The 20095-nt window shown below is 49.6% G+C and overlaps 1 protein-coding gene across 1 annotated transcript in view; it reads right to left on the reverse strand.

Moving 5' to 3' along the window:
* Positions 1–10299: 10299 nt before the first annotated feature.
* LOC146862013 (alcohol dehydrogenase 1-like) overlaps positions 10300–20095 on the reverse strand; it is a 216511-nt gene continuing 206715 nt past the window's right edge. The window contains exon 9 of the mRNA XM_085641171.1: positions 10300–10783. Within this exon, the coding sequence (XP_085497297.1) occupies positions 10759–10783 (25 nt within the window). The 3' untranslated portion in view covers positions 10300–10758. The remainder of the gene's footprint in view (positions 10784–20095) is intronic.

Consider the following 20095-nt stretch of genomic DNA (forward strand, 5'->3'; position numbering starts at 1 on the left):
TGCCAGGAACAGACCACTTGCCCCTCCCTCGAGGGACTTAGACAACAAGCCGAAGCACAGGTCGCCGGTGATCAAACCGGAACCCATTGGGTTTATTGGGACAATGGCCTCCTCTACAGCGAGCAAAAGTCCGCCGAGCTAGGCGCTGCACGAGTACTGGTGGTACCCCTGCGGTTCCGGAGCCTCCTCCTGGGCCTGGCCCACGATGTACCCTTGGCCGGACACTTAGGCCAAGACAAGACATACCAGCGATTGGTGACCCACTTCTATTGGCCTAAGATGCGAGCGAATGTAGAAACACACTGCAAGTCCTGCATCACGTGCCAGGGCAGTGGGAAGAGTGGCGGAAAACACAAAGCTCCCTTACAACCGTTCCCCGTTGTAAGTACCCCGTTCGAGCGGGTCGGCATCGACATCGTGGGACCCCTGGATCCGAAGACCGCCCAGGGCCACAGATTCATCCTCGTCCTGGTGGACCATGCCACCCGCTACCCCGAGGCCATCCCCCTCCGCACCGTGACGGCTCCCGTGGTGGGCCGGGCTCTCATGGGGATCTTCTCCCGTGTCGGATTTCCCCGCGAGGTTGTGAGTGATCGCGGCACTAACTTTATATCCCGCTACATGAAGTCCCTGTGGCAGCAGTGCGGAGTCACGTATAAATTCACGACCCCCTACCACCCCCAGGGCAACGGCCTGGTGGAACGCTTCAACCGAACTCTGAAGGGAATGATCCTGGGCCTCGAAGAGCCCCTGCGCCGGAAATGGGACGTCCTCCTCCCTTGCCTCCTGTTCGCGTACCGGGAGGTTCCCCAAAAGTCTCTGGGGTTCAGCCCCTTCGAACTGCTGTACGGACATCCCGTTCGAGGGCCCCTAAGCCTGGTCAAAGAGGGCTGGGAGACAAGCCCTCGGGGGACACCCCCAGATGTGTTCCGCTACATCCTGGCGCTCCGCAACCAGACGAGGAAATTTAGGGAACTTGCAGAGGCTAACCTCGAGGCCAGCCAAGAAGAAATGAAGCGCTGGTACGACCAGAACGCAACCTTGGTCGAGTTCCAGCCGGGCCAGCAGGTTTGGGTCATGGCTCCGGTGAGACCCTGCGCCCTACAAGACAAATGGACCGGTCCATTCAAGGTGGTCGAACGGAAGAGCCAGGTCACGTATCTGGTTGACGTACAATCCCCACGGAACCCCCTCCGGGTCCTCCACGTAAACCGTCTCAAGCCCCACTTCGTAAGGACAGAACTGAGTTTGCTACTGGCCACCGATGAGGGGGCAGAAGAGGACACTGAACCCCTGCCCGATCTCCTGTACACAAAAGAACTGGACGGTTCCGTGGAGGGTGTGAAACTGTCGGACACCCTCACTCCCCAGCAAGCCGACGACTGCCGCCAGCTGCTCGGACAATTCGCAGACCTTTTCTCCCTCATTCCAAGGGTGACCGACTGGTGTGTCCACGACGTAGACACCGGCGACTGCCCGCCTGTGAGACACAGAGGCTGCCTCCCCAGGGGTCGCCCCGAACTAAGATTCTGTGTAGACTATCGGGGGCTCAATGCGGTCACCCGCGCAGACGCTCACCCTATTCCCCGAGCCGACGAGCTCATCGACCGCCTGGGGGCCGCCCAGTCCCTCAGCACTTTCGACCTGACCTGCGGGTACTGGCAGATCGCTCTCACGGAAGGGGCGAGAGAGCGCTCTGCCTTCTCCACGCCAGATGGCCACTACCGCTTCAGGGTCATGCCGTTCGGGATGAAAAACGCCCCAGCCACGTTCCAGCGGTTGGTGAACAAGGTCCTGGCCGGACTCGAGGAGTTCAGCGCAGCGTACCTTGACGACATCGCCGTATTCAGCTCTCAATGGCACGAGCATCTCCAGCACCTCCGACAAGTACTAATGGCCCTGCGCCAAGCGGGCCTGACAGTGAAAGCCAGCAAATGCCAGCTCGGACAAGGCTCCGTGGTCTACCTGGGGCATCAGGTGGGCAGCGGCCAGGTCGCCCCTCTCCAGCCGAAGATCGATGCCATCAAGTCCTGGGAGCCCCCCACCACGCAGACAGAGGTTCGGGCCTTCCTGGGCCTTACGGGGTACTACCGGAGGTTCATGAAAAATTATGGTAGTATCGCAGGGCCCCTCACAGAGTTGACCTCCAAAAAGCTTCCGCAGAAGGTGCAGTGGACATTCGACGCCTTGAAAACCGCCATGTGCACCGCTCCCGTACTCAAGGCCCCCGACTACTCCCGAGAGTTCGTGGTCCAGACCGATGCATCCGAACATGGCATCGGGGCCGTGCTCTCGCAGTTTGACGACAAGGGCATTGATCAGCCCATAGCCTTCATCAGCCGAAGGCTGCTGCCGAGAGAGCAGCGTTGGAGCACTATAGAGCGAGAGGCCTTTGCCGTAGTCTGGGCCCTCAAGAAACTGCGGCCCTACTTGTTCGGAACCCATTTTCGAGTACAGACGGACCACCGGCCCTTGCAGTGGCTAATGCGGATGAGGGGGGAGAACCCCAAGCTCCTACGATGGTCCATCTCTCTCCAAGGGATGGATTTCACTGTCGAGCATCGCCCCGGGACAGATCATGCCAACGCCGACGGCCTGTCCCGGTTCTTCCGCTTCGGCGAGGAGAACCCCCCAGTGGATGGGTAGTTCTCCACGCCTTTCAGCTGGGGGGGGGACGCGTGTGAGACCGGCCTCACGGCGTTGCCCTCTCCATCATCCCGCCAACCTGCAACCACCCTCAAGACACGAAATCCACGACTCCGGCCGCCCCAGCCACCCCCGATCCACGGGCCGGCCAGAGACCTGACAGACTCAACACTCTACCACGCATGCCCAACCGAGGGAGCGGGAACCCTCGAGCCAGACCCAGAGGCGCCAGCCCAGTCACACCTCGGGTCGCCTTCCCCGGGAGGACTCAATCGGCCACCAGGCCCCTGGGGAGCAGGCGCCTCCCCTACCGAGCGTCTGGGGTCCCTCCCAGACCCACCTGAAAAGACCAAAGAAGTGAGCGGCAGGAAATCCCGCCGAACCCCCTCCGTCACCCCAGTCCCCCCTCTGCGAGCACTCCGGACTTCAAAGAACGAGCGGAGTATAACAAGGGGTGCCGGAGGAACAAGGGGAGAGAAGACCTGGAACCATCTGAGCCTGCTAACGCTGTCGCGGCTCCTGAAACGCTGAAGTCACCTGGGCCTGCTGAGTGACTCGCGGCCTCTTGCTATTTGAACCATCTGAGCCCTGCGGACGAGGTCGCGGCTCCCGAACACTGAACCACCTAGGCCTGCTGAGCGACTCGCGGCCCCCAGCATTGAACCATCTGAGCCTGCTGACGGAATCGCGGCTCCTGAACTCCGACCACCGGTGCCTGCTGAGAGACTCGCGGCGCTCCCCTTGAGGACGACTCGATAAGAGATCGCCCAGAGACACGACACCCTCCAGCTCGAGGATTGTGAGCTTCCGCAGGGTATTTCGCAGAGACACTACCTTGAAAAGACTGTCCCGCTACCCCCATTCCCCACGACTGATTTGTGGTACGTTGTGCCACTGCTGTACTATTTGCCTTTTTGGGTCATAAAGATCCCTGAAATCATCGATAAAAGAACTTATCGTCCTACAAAGAATACGTGTGGTGTCCCTCTGTTCACAGTGCAGCTCAGGGTGTGCGCGCCTGGTTCGGCTTACTTGGGAGAGGTGGGTCAAAAGGGGTGGGCAAGACGTGGTCGAACCCCCTTCCGGCGGACGCCTTTCCAACAATAGTATTGTTGTGCCTTGGAAAATTATGGTTTGTTGTTACCAAATTACCATATATTAATTTATGTTCAGAATATGATGCCTGTATCTCCCTTATGACTTATGTTTTCCTGGTATAAGATAGCTGTCCTTGTGGCATTTTATTGTTACTCTCCTGGCATAGCATGACAAAAGCTTTGCAAATGTATGGATGGTAACTAAAATACATTTTCATATATTTTAGTATTGTGTTTTCCATTTTCAGCAGTTTTTTTTAACTTCAATTAAGTGACTTCCTATAGCACCATTTGTGTCAACGATCTTGTGACATCACATCCTGTGATGTCACCAGGGTCAAAGGGTGTGTGATGTCACTTCTGCTACCCGTAGCATTTTTGTGAATCAACGTCCATGCTTTGGATCCTCATTGTCTGCTGTATTTTAGGGTTTCAAATTTAGTGTTATGACAGAACATTATTTAGTACAATCAGTATACATATTACAGAACACCATGTTGCAATGCGGCAGCAACAAGGCATGCTTTATTTGATAATCGCCTCCAAGTCATAAAGGTGAGACTGAGCTATCATTCTGAGGAAGGTAAAAGAAAGCAAAAGGGAGCTGTTTTTAAAGGACATTTAAGAACTTTTTTTACAATAATATAAACCGTGTCGACACTAGGCATAGGTTAAAGTAGAGTATGCGTCAGCAGGTAAAATAAAAATGCATTGCTTGATAAAATATGTGCTAAAAGAGCAGTCATGCCCTTTTTAAAATTCGCTTACGTCTAATGCATACAACCAAAATGCAAACGTGTTAAATATTTTGTCTACAAAAAAAACTTATGACAAAATCATTTCTTTTTTCCACAAAGACTCCGTCTGTCAGGAATTGGAGTAAGATGTTTAATTGATATCGAAAAAAGGGCACGGTGTTTTCAAGTTATTTGAACATGCCATGGCATAATTGATACACACAATGTTGAACAACGTTGTTAACAATATAATCGATGGGAGTAGAGTGCATTTTCTGAGCCTACAGGTCCTCATTCAGAATCAACACCTGGTGCCCATAAGCCAAGTGGACAGAAGGAAATAACTTGTCAGTATCAGTGTGTTCATGCATTTTCACCCATGTGGGTCACAATGGGCATGAACATGTAGAAATGTATATTGCAAAGGCTAAGTTAGAAGTAGGGATTTGATTGTACATTCCACCACTCAAACGTTTCATAAACTGTGAAAAATAGGATCTGGAATGTAGACGAGATATTTTTGCTCCTTCAGAGATACCTCAGCCTTGCACTAGTATAGAATTACCCTCTAGTAAAGGGCGGTTCACTATGAGCAATTCCCAGCACCTTATTTTGGTATAGAAAGAAGTGCTTTGATGTGCTGGTGAAACACCCGCTGTCCTGTTCCTGAAAACAATCTGTCATTTGTGGCAGATGAACAAAGTGATTTACCCATAAACAGCGCATTTTGGTAAGGCTGCTCATTCTAAGGGCAGGCGCTGTGTCAGCTAGAAGCGGCTTTGTTTTTAAATATTACCTTTTACTGGATTTGCTTTGATACTTCTTTTAGATATTTTTCCCTGCTTTTAAAAACGCCCCCTTACACACACTATAAATTGGGTCCTCACCGCTGTTTGGCGGGTCCTTCATTGCGCGTTTAGCGCCCTCCCGTAATTCGTGGGCGCCATCTTGGATAGGGAAAGCTGTTTGGGCGCCAGGCGACGTAGCGCTACAGCTGTCAGGGATCAGGTGGGCTGCTTGCGGCAATTACCAGGAACTGATTTAAGAGACCCTGCTTGTTTGCTTGCAGGTAAGGCTGCTCATTCTAAGGGCAGGCGCTGTGTCAGCTAGAAGCGGCTTTGTTTTTAAATATTACCTTTTGCTGGATTTGCTTTGATACTTCTTTTAGATATTTTTCCCTGCTTTTAAAAACGCCCCCTTACACACACTATAAATTGGGTCCTCACCGCTGTTTGGCGGGTCCTTCATTGCGCGTTTAGCGCCCTCCCGTAATTCGTGGGCGCCATCTTGGATAGGGAAAGCTGTTTGGGCGCCAGGCGACGTAGCGCTACAGCTGTCAGGGATCAGGTGGGCTGCTTGCGGCAATTACCAGGAACTGATTTAAGAGACCCTGCTTGTTTGCTTGCAGGTAAGGCTGCTCATTCTAAGGGCAGGCGCTGTGTCAGCTAGAAGCGGCTTTGTTTTTAAATATTACCTTTTGCTGGATTTGCTTTGATACTTCTTTTAGATATGTTTCCCTGCTTTTAAAAACGCCCCCTTACACACACTATAAATTTGGTCCTCACCGCTGTTTGGCGGGTCCTTCATTGCGCGTTTAGCGCCCTCCCGTAATTCGTGGGCGCCATCTTGGATAGGGAAAGCTGTTTGGGCGCCAGGCGACGTAGCGCTACAGCTGTCAGGGATCAGGTGGGCTGCTTGTGCCCTATATAGTTCCCTTATGCAGGCGCGCAGCGTGTGCGCGCGGCGTGTGTGCCGCAGTAACGCCGGAGTCACGCCAGAGTCCAGCCCGTCTGCGCCCGTCCACGCTAAGGACGGGCTGGACAGTGGGGAGTCATCTCGGATTCACCGGGGGGCCAGCGGGACTAGTTATACGAGGCAGGACTTTATGACTCTGAGGCCGCCTGCTCTCCCTTGTCATCATGCGTATGCGCCGGAAGGGTTCCTTACCTCCTTTAGCTGTGACTGTTTCCAGTCTTCTACTCCGGAGCAGATCTCTGTTACCGTAAGTCCTTCTCTATCGCCGAGTAATAAGCCAGGTACTAGCCTAAGGATTGACAAGGGTTTCCTCGTCAATGCGAGGTCATTGATCAAAAATAATCTCGCCTTCAAGGACTTTGTACTGGCCAGAAAACCCGCTTGGGTTTTCATAACAGAAACCTGGGCAAAGGATTTCTCGGGCCCTGACTTAATTGAGGCAGTACCAGATGGCTACTCTCTAGTGAGGAAGGATAGAGTGGGTCGAAAGGGAGGGGGACTTGGTATCCTCTATAGGGACTATTTGTCCTGTAATATTACTTCTCTGGAGGATTTTCAAGACTCGTTTGAGGCCCTTCAGTTCTCTATTTATGGACCCTATGTCGTACCATTTAAGGGTTTTCTCATTTACAGACCCCCTGGGACCAAAACTGATTTCGGTCCTCAAGTGCTTAACATTCTAGAGTCACAGTTTGGCTGTGAGCACATGACTGTTCTTGGGGATGTAAACTTTCATCTGGAGAACTCAGAGTCAACCGAAATTTCATCTTTATTGGATATGTTCTCTAGCTGCGGGCTAAGACAGTTAGTCAAGGGTCCCACCCATCAGGCGGGACATACGCTTGATGGGGTATTCTCCAATGATATTCGGCTGGAAACTGAGACCCCTTTACCTCTCTCCTGGTCTGACCATTATGCGATCCCTTTGGTCTTAACAACTGCCTTGAGCAGCAGAAAGGGAAATGCGCCCAGTAGGATGGTATGGAGACGTAATTTTAAAAACGTAACCAACAATGTGCTCGCCCCTAAGTTGTTGAGTCTAACGATGTCTCCGGAGGAGGATGTAAGATCTGCAGTTGATAGGATGGAGAATGTCATCAAAACAGCTCTTGATGAACTGGCACCAGCTACCCTGCGTTATTCTGCCAGAAAAAGTCCCTCTGCTCCGTGGTTCTCTGAATCACTTAGACTTCTCAGGCAGGGACTACGGAGACAGGAACGTCTCTGGAGGACTAGTTGGAACTTGCATGAAAGGGACAAGCATAATATCCTCCTAAAGAATTACAAGAGGGAGGTTATAAAAACTAAATAAGAGTATTTTACCTCTCTCACCACCTCTCTCTCCTCTCCTAAAGATCTCTTTAAGATTGTGGACACACTTATTTCACTGAAGACGCCTGACCCTGTGGTTAATTCACAGCAGCTCTGCAATGATGTCGCACAATTCTTTAATTCGAAGATTGTGGACATACATTCTGCATTAGAGCGTCAAAGGTTAACTCTACCCACCCCCTTGTGCGCCTCTGTCACCTCGGTAACAGTATCGGAGGAAGTATCCCTAGGGGGCTTGTCCAATTTTCCTCCCCTTTCTCTACAGGAACTTGAAGTTCTTTTGATTAAGATCAGGTCGGGGTCTCCATTAGACCCCTGCCCTTTGAAACTTCCTAAACAATGCAAGGAGTGCTTTCTCCCCCCCCTACTAGATATTATGAATAGGGCAATGAGGGATGGGATTTTCCCCCCTCAATGGAAGAAGGCAGTAGTAAAACATTTGTTAAAGAAGGCCACGTTAGACCCAGGGGTTCTTAAAAACTTCCGCCCAATTGCTCCCAGCCCCTGCAAAGATGTTGGAAATTCATCTTAACCATCACCTTGCAGCTTTTCTGGAAACCTCTGGTCGGCTAGATCACTCGCAGCACGGATTTAGGAGAGAACATAGTACTGAGTCTGCCCTGACTATTGTGCTTGATAACATCCGCACCAGAGTAGATAAGGGTCAGACTACTCTCCTTATCCTGTTGGATCTCTCGGCTGCGTTTGATACCCTGTCTCCCTCAGTCTTAACATCCAGGCTGAGAGAGATAGGGGTTGAGGGGCCCGCACTTAGTTTGCTGGCCTCTTTCCTTAACCAGAGGGAGCAGAGAGTAAAGTTGGGGGAGTTTTTGTCTCCATCTCATCCTGTGATTTGTGGGGTCCCTCAGGGGTCGGCATTAAGTCCGACCCTATTTAACATCTATATGACCCCACTTGCCAGGCTTATTAGATCGTATGGGATGGAGGTAATCTCCTATGCCGACGACACACAGATTCTTCTGTCTTTCGCACAATCTGACACTCTTGTGGCTTCCAATCTTAGAAACTGCATGGAAGCCATTGCTCAATGGATGACTTGTAATTCCTTGAAGCTCAATGGCGAAAAGACAGAGATTCTGGTGTTTGGAGGTAAGGAGGATTTTTGGTCGGCAGAGTGGTGGCCCATCTCGTTGGGGACGTGCCCGACCCCTACGACCCTGGCCAGAAACTTAGGAGTCTTGATTGACCCGACCTTGGGGATGGACCAACAAGTCAGGAGAACTATCTCCACCTGCTGGGGCCTAATAAACATTCTACGGAGGATTAGACATTATCTATCTCCTCAAGCCAGAAAACAGATCGTCTTGGCAATGATAGGCTCCAGATTGGATTATTGTAATGCCCTTTATTTAGGCATTAACAAGGGCTTGTTAACACGACTACAAATGGTGCAGAATGCTGCGGCCAAGTTGGCTTCCTATAGAGGCCAGGATCTCTTTTAAGTCCTTGAGTATGACATACGGCGCTCTGGCCACAAAAAGGTCTGGAGGCCTAAAGGATCTGTTGGCCCCTTATACACCCTCCAGAAATCTCCGTTTGGCTAATAAATTTCTGCTATCAGTTCCCATAGTTCGCAAAGCCAAATGGGGCGGCAGAGCTTTTTCATCTTTAGCCCCCAGGCTGTGGAATATGATGCCAGTGGAAATTAAATCTCTCCCTTCCATTCAAGCCTTTAGGAAGGCCCTTAAGACGTGGCTATTTGCCAGGGCCTACCCTTAGCTTTGATCAGTCTTTTTAGGAACTTTTTGGTTAGGCGCCTTGATGCCTTCGGGCTGAGTAGCGCGATTACAAATTCTTTTTCATTCATTCATTTTGGCCAAGTTCAAAGGCATGTTGTGGTTTAGTGGATGCATGAAATGTTTTTTCCCCATCACCTCTCATTTTTCTTGTTTTTTTACCCCGCAGTCTTGGCAATGCCAGGCTATGTTCCTCTACCTAACATTAAGGCATATAATGGGACTCGGTAAACAGGGCTTTTTCTTATTTAGGCTGCGGCGGCTCCTTTGCTAAGGCGGAGGAGCGTTGTCCCGTCTAAAAACGGCAGGAAAGGAAAAAATAAATCAATAATAAACACCTTGAATTATTGTTTTTATTTTTCCTTTCCTGAGGAGTCTTGGGGCAGGCCAGGGGGATGACATGCACGGGGGGAGTGGTAATATACTGTTGTTAGTGCGCATGAAGATTAGGCTGGCCATCTCAGGCCGGCCAAACCGTCATGCGCACTGAGCAATCTCCAACACAGCAGCAGTGCTGGGTTGGAGAGAGCTTGCACAGTCTCCCAGTCTCACTAACAGCACACATTTGAGGCTCTCAGGCCAATTCTGATGCTGCTCCCATGCTGCCACCAGCAGCATGAGAGCAGCGTCTGGATTGGCCCCAGTGGAGTCTGGGAGCCTGTGCCTGGAGGAGAGGAGCAGAAGAGTGAGACGCGGGCTGCTACAGGCACGTCTAAAAAAAATATTAGAATTTTATTTTGTCCGGTGCCCCCTCCCCCACCCCTCCTGACTCCACTCCTCTACAACACCAGCCGCTACTATATTTAGAGCATCTTTATTCAACTGTATTATGCCATATGTACTATAAGTACACTTTCTGTTCAACACCAATGACTTCTGTCAATTTATTGTGTATTACAACCATCTATGAATGTAAGAAGTCATTGATCTCATTTATACCTTGGAATAGAAATGGCACTCATGAAATTAGAGGTATTTAAATATGAAGGGGATTTTTATTAGAGAAGTTTCTATCACAAAAGTGACTTGCATTTTTGCAACTCTGAAATGCACAGATGGGCACAATAAGGATTGCTACGAAGCATATTCAACATTTCCCTGTGCTATGCGCCACCATTTCCGTAATTATGCCCATTAGTTTCAAACAACTCAGCCTAAATGGTGCAACATGATTTTACCCACATTGGCAAATTGAAATTCTGAATGGTCCAAAGAGTATGAGAATGCATTTAAAAAAACCGAAATGGAAATAAAACATCTCAGTATCAAGTGAGAGCAGAACTCTCTTATACACTCATCCTTAGAAACAGCAAAACTTTGACAAACAGAAAGTTAACACTAAGCACATGGCACACTGCAACACTAGAAAGATAGATTGCCAATTGTAAAATGGAGAATTGGTCCTTTTATCATGCCTGTTCCATCAGGTGTTGCCTACAATATCAGGACGGTCCGGATGCTGGAAAAGAAATGATCAGTTATTTAATTATGTGCTTTGGGGTTTATTACTTTCTAGATCGAAGGAAATAACAGTGAAGAAATATAAAATGACATTGAAAATAGCTAGAAAATGCGGCAGTACATCATAGTGAATAAAGCAGATGCCATGAAATCAACACAGAACGATGAGAGCACCCTCAACACAATATTAGAATCCCCCCCACAATCAAATACAGTCATGTTCACATAAGTCTATGCATAAAGTGTTCCGATGGTTTCATTTGACTTCAACAGCCGTGGAACAGCAGTTGACGACCATGATAAATAGTGAAGGATCTAAGGGCCATATGTATCAAGCCTTTTTCCCGTTTGCAAACGGGCAAATTCTCAGAATCGACCCGTTTGCCATTTGGAAAAAGCCTTTTGGGATGTATCATCCCAAAAGGCAATCGCAAAATAGAGAATTGCAAAATTTGCGATTCCCTATTTTGCGAATGCAATTAAGGACTTGCAAATTGTGATTCCTTAAATGCAATTCTGGAAGCACCAGAAATTTGCTATTTGGCCTTAAGAAATTGCAAATTACCACCAACTTCAAGTTGGTGGTAATTTGCGATTTTTTAAACGTGCCATATGTCGCACACACATGCATGTTTCAGGGGTGCAACAGGGTGTCCTTTTGACAGCCTTGCAACCTTGAAATTGCATTCTCAATTTGCGATTGTCTAATTGGTAAACGCAAATTGAAAATGTCTTCCCTTTCATTCCTATGGGCCTCCTAGCCCATAGGAATGAGTGGGAAGGTATTCCTTAATTGGGAATTTCAATTTGCGATTCGCAAATAGGGAATATGTAGGATTCGCAACATTTTTAGCAAATCCTACATACATTGCATTTTGAGATTCTCTAATTGCAATTCGCTAAAAATCGCAATATAAGAATCGCAAAACTCTTTTTTGATACATATGGCCCTTAAGAACCTGCTAATCCAACATGTGTTTCGCAGCTAAAATTACTTTTTCAAGACATACGTGTTACTCCAGAGACACGTAAAGATAACAATCATCACCATCTTCAATATACATAAATATTTAAGATGTCCCCCAAAATTGCTTTGCTGCGCGATCGTTGTAAACGTGATATCATCCGATCAGGATGTGAAATCAAAATTTTGAGGAACGATGTGGGGAATCTATGGTATGGCCCCTAAAGCTACCAAAAACTTTCTAAACACTTTCTTCCTGACAATATGGCAAACTATCTTCTCCTTGCGGTTTTTACTAATGCATACATGGACTAATCTGAGACTTATTTTATGTGGTACTGTAGGTGCCTCCAATATAGTTTGACATGTATTATTGTACTCCAGAGGGTAATTGGTGGCTTGTGCGAGCACCGGGCAAAGCACTCTTTTTAAATATTATATACCTGCAAGGTGAGATGATCTGTCCTAAATTCAAGTTTAAACCAAATTGTTTGAAGGGTCGACATATTTTTGCTGCTTTTTTCCCAATATTCTTGCTGTGGCTAATCGTTTAGGAATAATTGCATTATTTTGACAAGAAACTTTGGTTGATCTATGGCGATTCTCTTACAGGATGCTGGTTTTCAAAATCTGGCCCCTAAAACACAGTTGAATTCTAGGTTCTTAGACAACATTCAGAGTTTTAGACATCAGAGATAACATAAAATCTTTATAAGTTAAGCTCAGCATTTAACAGCTTTTAAATACAGCAGTATCATTACCTAATAAGGCTTTTTAGGAAAATTAGCCAAAGGACATCAAAGCCTTCTGTGCTTCTGTTCCATGATTGAGTATTAGATGGGCTTAATGGGGAATTGTGTCTCAACTTTTTCTGCACAAATTACTTAAAAAATATCTTCAGATCTTTATATTGTTTTCATGATGTATTACACATATTGACAGTGATCCAAAGCTTAATTAATGTACTCAGTCTCAATCTTTGATAGATCCTTAGCTCACTTTCTGAAAAAATTGGCTTGCAGCAAGCCGTTTTTTAATAAAATTGACAAAATCGCAAAGCGTCTCATTCAGGATGCTTTCTGCAGTCCCAAGTTGAGCTTAAGTGAGGTGGTGCAAATCCTTAGACCACGATTCATAAAAGTGAGAACTGCAGGAAATTATGCCCACAGATGGAACTTGGTACTGTAGATGATCCATTAGTACTGTGGATTTTCTGCAGTAGCAGGTTTAGGGATTTCAGATGAGAAATGAAATCTACATTCAAAATGTAGGATTGAAAAATGCTGAAAATTACTCTTGCAAATTGCAGGGGTATGTACAATCCACGGTTGTTATGGGTATTTGTAGGGTGCAGCTTATTACCCATGAGGGTATCCAGGAGCCAGAGGAGAAGCGTTTTTCTGGAGGTGCTGCTAGATGAACATACTGGTCTTCAGCTTCTTGAGGAACTTAAGAAGATGAGTGGTGAGTTGCATATGTAGAGGAAGTTCATGCCAGCTTTTGACCGTGTTTACGAAAAAAAAGTGTGTCCTCTTGTCCTGCTTCTGTGAATTCGGGGGATTCGTGCGAGGCAGCGAGAAGTGGAGCATGGGTGTTTGGAGGGTTGGTAGAGTTGGAGTCCCCCGTTAAGGTAGACTGGCCCTGTGTTGTGGAAAGATTTGTAGGTGTGCGTAAGGACACTGAACTTGCAGTGTTTCTGGATGGGAAACAGACCGGACAAGGGTAGGTGGAGGGGACACAGTTGACAAAATACTCCTGGGAACCTTGAACAGTTAGAAAACACCACAAGTCATGGCCATCTATTTTTAAATTGTGCATGCTTCTGACATTTCCATAATGAACCGACCTTGGCAGCCTTGGTGGACTAAAACAACGGGAGCCCAACTTGTGGCTAGATCATTTGACAACTGTGAGAAATTGGGTTGCTGGATGACTGTGATGTGAGCACTGGTCAAGCAAGAGCCACAATCCCTGGCAGGGTGAACTACAGAAGGGACTAAATTAACCTACGCTTAACCTGGAGTAGCTTAGCACAAAAAGCCATGAGGCCTAGCTTACAGGCAATGTGCAAAGTATTTATGCAGCACACAAACAGTAATAAAGTGAAAAGACAACACAAAAAAAATCCCAAACCAATTTAGAAAAATAGATTACATTTAGCTATATTATTTGACTCCAAAACAACAAAAATCAAACCAGGAAAGTCAAAGCTAAGGGTTTTTTCAGGTTTTTAGAGAAAACGAGTGCCTAAAAGTTCAAAGTGCCAACCGCGAAACTCTAGTTGCATGAGACTAGGTCAAAGTCGAAAATTAAGGCTGACCACGATGGAGCGCGGTTCGGATGTAAGAAGTGGATTGGGCCAGGTCATCGCTTACCTCCGGACTTTGAAAATTCTTGAAGAAAAGTGTCTGAAAAGGTAAAGTTCAGCGGGGAAAAGCTACAGGAGGTTCCCGAGGAGAGAGCGTCATCGTCGGATGGCCTTGGGACAAAGCAGTGGTGAAGATTTCTACGTTCTATGAAATGGAAACCAAAGACAGTTCCACGAGGTCGGATACCCCTTTGGTGAAGGATCGCTGAAATGGATTTGCTGCTGCATGGAAGAATGTGGTGAAAGAAGCTGCAAAGTCAACCAGACCAGCGATGCACCTCGCAGAATAGGAGAGCAGGCTGGCCAGGTCTCCTCCTGGTTCTCGGAGCAATTTTCAGCTGAATTTTGTTTACGTCCTCTATTTCAAAAATTGGCCATCTGGGCATCTTAACCTCTTCAGCGCTGCGCGGATTCCCGCGCAGTGCTGAAAGATTTGAGCGCGGGCGGGGCCATGACGGAACGGTTCCGTCATAAGCACAGCCCAACCGGCGTGCATGACGGAACCGTTCCGTCATCGGCATCGAAGAGGTTAAGCACCACAACAAAGGCTCCAAGACTGGTGGTACACCTCTGGGGGTATGGGCCTCACTCATGCTGGGTCCAAGTGTGGCTCAAGATGGTGGGAGCCTTTTATGTCCCTGTGAATCTGAACACAGGAGGCCAGCAAACTAGCCATTGGAGTCACTCTGGTAGTCCTGGGTTCAGGTGACGATGCAGGGCTCAAACAGCAGGGCTAGCTTCGGAGGTTGAAGGTAGGCTCCCGGCAGCAAAGTAGTCCTCCGAGGTGCAGCCAAGCAGTCTTATGGAGAAGACATCAGGCCACAGCAGCAGAGAGTCCTCTGAGAGTCCTTCAATAGATCCAGAAAGTGAACTGAAGAGTGGGTCTGAGGGCACTATTTTTATACATGGTGTCTTTGTTGATGGGGTAGAAGTTTCTAGAGGTTTCTCTTTCAAGTGTATGGAATTTACTGACTCCCCTGCCCTAGCACCAAGCTGGCTCCATTGACAATACAGAGTCATTTGCCCTTTGTGTGAGGGCACAGCACAGGCTATTCAGGTGTAAGTGGGGCTGTTATAAGCTCCACCACCCCATACTGCCTGCCAGCAGATGGCCCAGTGAGTCACACCTGATTCCTTTATTATATGACTGTCTGGGAGGAATTCATAAAGTCTGTCAGCTGCACCTGGTCATGCGACCCAAGACAGGGCTCAGAGCAGTAAAATGCCAACTTTATTAAAGTTCTATTAAAGCAGAATGCACTCCTTTCCTTATGTTATTTTTAGGTCTCACCTACGAATGCAGCGCATGCGCGGCCTCACCTCGGCAGATCTATTGTCGTTGCTTCTGTGTCCGGGTTCTGTGGAAGCGGGGTTGGTGTCTGCCCTGTCGGCATTAGGCCCTGCCCACCCGACTGGAGATTTGGGTCGCGCACGCTCGCCCACGGCGTCTCTTCAGACACGCGTGTTTATTTAAGCGGCAGACACGCGTGATGATGTGCACGCGCACGGTGTCAGATGCCGGGGGGAGAAGCGCGTTCCGTTAAAATGTTCAAACCAGTTGACTTTGCCAGTGTTTGCGTTTTCAGCAGCCTCTTCCTTGATGTACAGGGTGTGCCTGTCTCCTGCTCTCCTGCTCATCAGCTCATATCGTGTGGCCGCTCAAAGGCCTCAGTCCTTGGAGACGGGTGAGTCTGTGTGTGACTCAGATGTCACACGTCCTCTTTGTGTATGCAATTAATTTAGAGCGCGGTCCGCTGACTTTAGTGGCCATGCTTGATTTATTTATTTAATCAAATCAGAGCCAGGGCTGCTGACTTTAGCACCCGCGCTTTGTTTATTTATTGGGGGTGAGTGAAGCTTTATTACACGAGGTTGGATAATTTTTATTATTTTACTTTAATTGGGTATTATTTCCAGTGCAGTCCCTACGTAATATTTTCAGCAGCACGTGATGGGTGACAGCAGGCTTTCCGCCAATCCGAGTCTACGCTGCTCCCATCCTCAGGGTGCAAATCGCACCAATGGTCACGGCACTTTAAGTCTCTTTTCTGTTTTCCTGGCACTCAGTTGAAATAATGGCACTTTACTGCCAGGTCGACGGAAGCCGCGAGGATCCAAGTGTACCCGGCACACAGTTTGGGCCTGCGTCGGCGTGTCTTCCATGACTGGCACCGTCGCTCTCGCAGGGCCTTGGCTCCTTGCCTCTGAGCTCGGCTGGACTCGTGACAGTGAAACTGGAGTGGGCTCTCTTCTGTCATCGCTAGCCAGAGCCAGTGCATTCCTCACGCACCCGAGCATGCAAGGACGTGTGACAAAACCAACAGGAACCAGCAAACCGAGTGTGACATAACTCCCAGCTAGAACATTTGCCAGGGCCCACCTCACACTCAACCAGAGGGGGACAGAGCCTCGGGGCCCTCACAGACCAACCAGAGGCCTTGGGTACTTCATGGCCCCCAAATACCAGACACAGATGAGCCACTATGAAGACCCAAGGGCTCTGACAGACTAACCCAGGGCCCACGGAGCCTCTGGGCACCCCATACGAACTCTCAGGGCTTACACAGGCCCTCCACATGGCTACTAAGCCCAGGGTCTCTGTAGCCAAGCCAGACTCCCCCACATACTAACCAGAGGCCTATGGTGCTTTGAGACACACAGAGACCAATCACAGGCATGTTGAACCTTGGCCCATCACAGGCAGACCAGATACTGACAGAGACTCTCATTGTCCAATCTGCGGTTTAGGCTTCAGTCCCGTGTTCCCTCTTTCCCTCTCATGCTGGACCAGGGCACACGGCAACTCCTGTGGCAAAGCTTGCAGCGGTGCCCGGACACAATGTTCTACCAGCTCCCGATGATGCCAGGACCGCTATTACAGCTCAACATGTGACCCCCATTTCCTACTGGCTAGATCATTGTTTCTTGCTTAAAAGTTGCTCTATAGCCCCCTCTCTTCTAGGGCTTTGGTCCCCCTCGTGTAAGAGCATATCTATTTTATTTATTTGCCCTTCTCGTTCTTATCTTCAGTGGAGCTAAATCCAGCATTGTTTCATTTGATTGAGTTGTTGTGTGTGCTGGCGGGTTTCATGTTAACCACAAATATGAATGTGGTTGCAAGGCCGGCTTTAACGCTAGTGGTGCCCAGTGCGACAATGTTAGCCCTGTGTGGAAGCGTTGTAAGATGCTAGTTTGCTTAAACACCTACTTTTTTTTTTTTTTTTTTTGTTTCAAAAACCTTTATTGGCAAAAAGTAAACATACAGGTCAGCGCAGCAGAAAGTCACGTAGCCATGTGTTACCCCCCCCTGATCCGCAGGAGGGGAGGTGGGGAAGAGGGAGGTGCAGTGTACGCGTACACGGCCATTTAGCCGACATCCCGGAGGACCGGCGGCGTTTCAGGAGTATCTACACACAAGGAATCCCATTGCCATTACTGCTAATATGAGTGGCGGCACCAGCCCTCAGACCCCACTACAGACCATCATGTATGTGGGGCAGTCCCACCAGTTACCTCCTTCACCAACTAACCTGAACCAGTCCCTGAGTTTCTGTAAAGCAAGTCCCAACGCCCCCCCTCCCAACCCACCCACCCCACACACGTCGTCTCATCACTCTCGCATCTGCGTACTGTCCTATCCGCCGTCCCTGCGTCCAGCAGTGAGCAGGCAAAGCGGTGCTCCACTCTCAGTGCGCTGTCCACCCTGCAGCCGCCTTCCGTCGCCCCCACGGTTCCACTCAAAGCATGTCACACTCCTCCGGGTAATGCCCCGCCACACACTCAGCCCACCGGCGCGCCTCCTGAGGGTCACGCCAACCTGCCATCCAGTCATGCGTCTACCAGGGCGCGCTCCAGTATCACACCTGCCTCCGCCTCGTTGTGTGCATCAGATCCGTCGTCCTGTGTCGCTCCCCGGCCCGCCCCCTCGGCTTCCCCAGCAGTCAGATATGTTCTGTACATTCCCCAAAAGTTCTTGGGACGGCTCTTCGGGGGCAACAATTCACTATATGTCTCCGCCTGCGTGCAGCAATACAGCATATCTCTGACCCAGCGTTTTTTAGTGGGGAGCGGCCCCCTCATCCAGCACGACGCCACAACGCGCCGAGCCGTTAAAAGCGCTATGTCCGTCAGGCGTCTAAGCGCCAGCGGGAGAGGCTTGGAGAAACCCAGCAACGCCAGCACCGGGTTAGGCTGTATGTCCTTTTCTAGTATCAGGCTCAGTTCCAGGAACACTGCTGTCCAGAACCGGGCTATACCCGGACAGTGCCAGGCCATGTGTATGAAGTCTGCTACCGGGAAATGGCAGCGTTCGCACTCTGCCGATGGGCGAAGCCTGTACCTGTGCAGTCTCTCTGGGGTGTAATAGACCCGCTGCAGGAACTTAAAGTGTATCAGTCGGTGCCTACCGTTTAACGACACCCTCTTAGTGCTAGAGCAGCAGTAGGTCCACATCTCGTCCGTTATCTCAATTTGTAGGTCGGCCTGCCACCCCCGTCGCGCCGCCGAGCACTCGGGCGCCCGGTGCTTATCCCCAAGTTTTTTGAGAGTCGAAACGAGTTTGGCTGGGGCCACCGTTTTGATGACATATGTAAGTTCCGGGACCTCTGGCGGTTCCTCCAAGCCCGGCCCCAACAGGGCCGACAGCGCACTACGGATCCTATGGAATTGGAAACGCTGGAGCTGGGTAGCCCCAGGTCGGGCCGAGCGGATCTGCTCCCACGTCTTAACCACCCCGTCCTGAAACAGGTCCGCCAGTTTGGTGATGCCCAAGGCGCCTAGCGCCTGTCTCACCCCAGCTTCCCTCAGTGGGGGGAGCCAGATCGCCCACTCCACTCGCATCAGTGGGGAATACAGTAGATCGCAATCCTGCGCCCTCCGGATCGCATGCCATGCATGGTTCGTGGCCTTTAGGGAGTCCAATGTTCCCACCCTGCGGTCCACCGGCTGGAAGACAGTTGCCGGGAGGGGAAGCGGTTCCGCAAATAACCGCTCCATCAGCACGTGCGGTATATCCGTGGTGGCATGGACCCACGTATGCAGGTGGGCCGCCTGCGCTATCCTATAATACCTTTCCAGGTCCGGGGCCCCAAGTCCCCTCCATCTCGTAGGGGAGCGTCAACACCTTCCACTGCACCCTAGGCTGCTTACCGCCCCAGGCCAGCCGAACCAGGGTCTGGGTCAACTGCGCAAAGAAAGCCTTAGAGAGCACGATAGGGATGTTAGTGAAGAGGAACAAAAATCTCGGCAGGACCACCATTTTCATGATGGCCACTCTGCCCATCAGCGACAGGGGGAGTTTAATCCACACCTCTACGTCGTCAACAAGGTTGGCGTAGGCTACCCCGTAGTTTTCCCGGAGCAAGACCTCCGGGTCCTTGTGCAGCTGAATCCCCAAGTATCGGACGGAGTCAGTTGTCCACTGTAGGGGGTATTCCATAGGGAACGGCACTGTGACCGGGGTCAGCGGAAACGCCAGCAACTTGGTCCAGTTCAACTGGAGGCCCGAGAGAGCCCCAAACCGGACTACCTCTCTCAACACGGAGGAGAGATTCTCCTCCGGGTTGCGGACGTATAGTAACGTATCGTCCGCGTAGGTGGAAATGCAGATCCGATAGGAGGGGAAGTTAATACCTTCAAATTGATTTTTTTTTTTGATAACTTTTATTAACCATAGTTGCATCAATTGGCAATGTACAATTCTGCGACAGAGCATCAGGTCAGCAATGTTCGAGTACATACTGTCAAATGTTTAAACACAGCCGTTTAGCCGACAACCCGGAGGTCCGGCGGCGGAGCTCAGTTGTACCTAGATAGAGGATTCAGGTGTGTACATTGCGTGTAAGCGAATCGGTGGTGCTTTTCTGATATGTGTCGCGTTGTTTCTCAGCTAAAGCGCATTGTCCGCGTGTGAGAGGGGCGCTTCGCATCCGCCCGCTGCGTAGCGTTGTCAGCTAGCTCCTGGGCTCACATAAGGATGT

This window comes from Triturus cristatus, chromosome 2_2, assembly GCF_964204655.1.
Source record: "Triturus cristatus chromosome 2_2, aTriCri1.1, whole genome shotgun sequence".
NCBI lineage: Eukaryota > Metazoa > Chordata > Amphibia > Caudata > Salamandridae > Triturus > Triturus cristatus.